We start from the raw sequence: 3,299 nt of genomic DNA on the forward strand, positions 1-3,299 counted from the left end.
GGATATCCCCTTGACTATAATGAATACTTCAGGGATTTGAATCATGTTTGTGTCGTTAGTGAAACTGGAAAAGCAAAATACAAAGCCTAAGATGAGAGTTCAAGTTGAGTTTGGAAACATCTGGAGTCCCACTGAAGTCACCAGGAAAATTATCGGATGTTCTAGTTCTGTGGCCAGCTGCTTAGTAGAGCTTATTGCATGTATCTTCTAAGAATTTTATCTGTTCTGTATTTTAGAAAGGTCAGTTGCTGCATTCCCGAACTCTTTATTTGCACTATGAGCCTATAGACTATCAGTTCCCTTTGGGTGGATTGTTGTTTGACTTGTGAATGAAAAACCTCTTAAACCACACCACTATTGAATGAAAATATTGAAATTGTATCTGTAAGAAACATTGAAAGAGGAGAATATATTAGTTTTTAAATTGGTATTTTAATTTTTATATACTCAGGAAAGAACAGAAGTGATTGAATATTGTTAATTATACCACTGTGTGTTTAGAAAAGAAGCAGTCAGTTTCATATCAGTGACGGCATTTAGAGGTATTGTTATGCTGGATAAACCATATGTCCTGGAATTACTTTAGTAGATTTCAGTAGCATTAACTGTATTTTCCCGCTTGTTCAGATTATTTCTGGCGAATCTTTGTCAACAGTTCCATTTAAATACAGGTCAATAAGTTCTAAAAACCTACCACTTTTTGAAGTCTTCAATGTAAAAATCCTAAAAATAAAGGTTGTCTCTTTAAAAAAAGAAAAAAAAAGATTAAAATGGACTAAAGTGATTAGGACCAAATGTGATGAGTGAACTTTGATTGGATCCTGGATGGGGAAGAAAAATAATCTACCAAAGTCATCTTAGGGTATGGACTGTATATTAAATGCTATTGTAGAGTTATTATTACTTTTTTTTATTTTAAAGTAATAACAAGGATTTATCTGATTTACAGAAAAGAAATACAATTAAGAGATTAAGGACAAAACTCCATTAGTGTAAAAGTCACTGGCTACTATCTAGCACAGGAACAACTGGATTGCTTCCAGCAGTTTTGAAGCACTAAAAGATCTTAAAATGTAGATGGAGAAATAGATGTGTATATTTCTTTACATTAAATTTAAATATGAATTTTATTCTGACAAATCAGACCCAGAATGTTACTTTATCAATTTCTATGCATTTGAACATCTGCAACATATAGCAATCCTTTGTTTAGTAATCTTCTGTATAAATATAAAAATCTGAGATACATGAAAATGTTTTTCAAATCATCCTTCTATTTCTTCACAGCTTAACAAACTACTGACAGTAATTCTCAGGAGTGGTGCAAGAAAGAATGCAACAATATTTGTAACTGGATGTCTTGCCAGACTCTCTGCCATCATGAGATGATAAGTGGGGCACAGAGAACCCCTGACTCAAAGTGGTAATCCACTTGTTAAAAGTCTCGGGCTTCCCTGGTGGCGCAGTGGTTGAGAGTCCGCCTGCCGATACAGGGGACACGGGTTCGTGCCCCGGTCCAGGAAGATCTCACATGCCACAGAGCGGCTGGGCGCATAATCCATGGCCGCTGAGCCTGCGCGTCCGGAGCCTGCGCTCTGCAACGGGAGAGGCCACAACTGTGAGAGGCCCGCGTACCGCAAAAAAACAAAACAAACAAACAAAAAAAAAACAGCTTTACAACAAATGCTAAAGGAATTTCTCTAGGCAGGAAACACAGGAGGAGGAAAAGACCTACAAAAACAAACCCAAAACAATTAAGAAAATGGTAATAGGAACATACATCTTGATAATTATCTTAAATGTAAATAGTTTAAATGTTCCAACCAAAAGACATACACTGGTTGAATGGATACAAAAACAAGACCCATACATATGCTGTCTACAAGAGGCCCACTTCATACCTAGGGACACATACAGACTGAAAGTGAGAGGCTGGAGAAAGATATTCCATGAAAATGGAAATCAAAAGAAAACTGGAGTAGCAATTCTCATATTGGACAAAATAGACTTTAAAAAAAAGACTATTGAGACTGCCCTCATCCCACGCCAGCTGGCTCCATTATGGCGACCCGTAGCCCCAGCATCATGATTAGTGATGATGAACCAGGTTATGACCTAGATTTATTTTGTATACCTAATCATTATGCTGAGGATTTGGAAAAGATGTTTATTCCTCATGGACTAATTATGGACAGGACCAGACGGCTGGCTCAAGATGTGATGAAGGACATGGGAGGCCATCACATCGTGGCCCTCTGTGTGCTTAAGGGGGGCTATAAATTCTTTGCTGGCCTGCTGGATTACATCAGAGCACTGAACAGAAATAGTGATAGATCTATACCTATGACTGTAGATTTTATCAGACTGAAGAGCTACTGTAATGACCAGTCAACAGGCGACAAAAAAGTAATTGGTGGAGATGATCTCTCAACTTTAACTGGAAAGAATGTCTTGATTGTTGAAGATATAACTGACACTGGCAAAACAATGCAAACCTTACTTTCCTTGGTCAAGCAGAATAATCCAAAGATGGTCAAGGTTGCAAGCTTGCTGGTGGAAAGGACCCCGCAAAGTGTTGGATATAGACCAGACTTTGTTGGATTTGAAATTCCAGACAAGTTTGTTGTAGGATATCCCCTTGACTATAATGAATACTTCAGGGATTTGAATCATGTTTGTGTCGTTAGTGAAACTGGAAAAGCAAAATACAAAGCCTAAGATGAGAGTTCAAGTTGAGTTTGGAAACATCTGGAGTCCCACTGAAGTCACCAGGAAAATTATCGGATGTTCTAGTTCTGTGGCCAGCTGCTTAGTAGAGCTTATTGCATGTATCTTCTAAGAATTTTATCCATTCTGTATTTTAGAAAGGTCAGTTGCTGCATTCCCAAACTCTTTATTTGCACTATGAGCCTATAGACTATCAGTTCCCTTTGGGTGGATTGTTATTTGACTTGTGAATGAAAAATCTCTTAAACCACACCACTATTGAATGAAAATATTGAAATTGTATCTGTAAGAAACATTGAAAGAGGAGAATATATTAGTTTTTAAATTGGTATTTTAATTTTTATATACTCAGGAAAGAACAGAAGTGATTGAATATTGTTAATTATACCACTGTGTGTTTAGAAAAGAAGCAGTCAGTTTCATATCAGTGACAGCATTTAGAGGTATCATTATGTTGGATAAACCAGATGTCCTGGAGTTATTTTAGTAGGTTTCAGTAGTATTTTCCCGCTTGCTCAGATTATTTCTGGTGAATCTTTGTCAACAGTTCCTTTTAAATACAGGTCAATAAG

General features: G+C 36.9%; 1 protein-coding gene and 1 pseudogene across 1 annotated transcript; both read left to right on the forward strand.

Moving 5' to 3' along the window:
• Positions 1–405, forward strand: part of LOC112065995 (hypoxanthine-guanine phosphoribosyltransferase-like) — an 821-nt pseudogene extending 416 nt beyond the window's left edge.
• Positions 406–2,058: 1,653 nt separating this feature from the next.
• Positions 2,059–2,972, forward strand: LOC112065994 (hypoxanthine-guanine phosphoribosyltransferase-like). Its single transcript, XM_055090292.1, has one exon. It carries the CDS (start codon positions 2,062–2,064, stop codon positions 2,716–2,718), a length of 657 nt encoding a protein of 218 aa, XP_054946267.1. The 5' UTR covers positions 2,059–2,061; the 3' UTR covers positions 2,719–2,972.
• The last annotated feature ends 327 nt before the right edge of the window (positions 2,973–3,299 follow it).

This window comes from Physeter macrocephalus, chromosome 14 (assembly GCF_002837175.3).
Source record: "Physeter macrocephalus isolate SW-GA chromosome 14, ASM283717v5, whole genome shotgun sequence".
Taxonomy (NCBI): Eukaryota; Metazoa; Chordata; class Mammalia; order Artiodactyla; family Physeteridae; genus Physeter; species Physeter macrocephalus.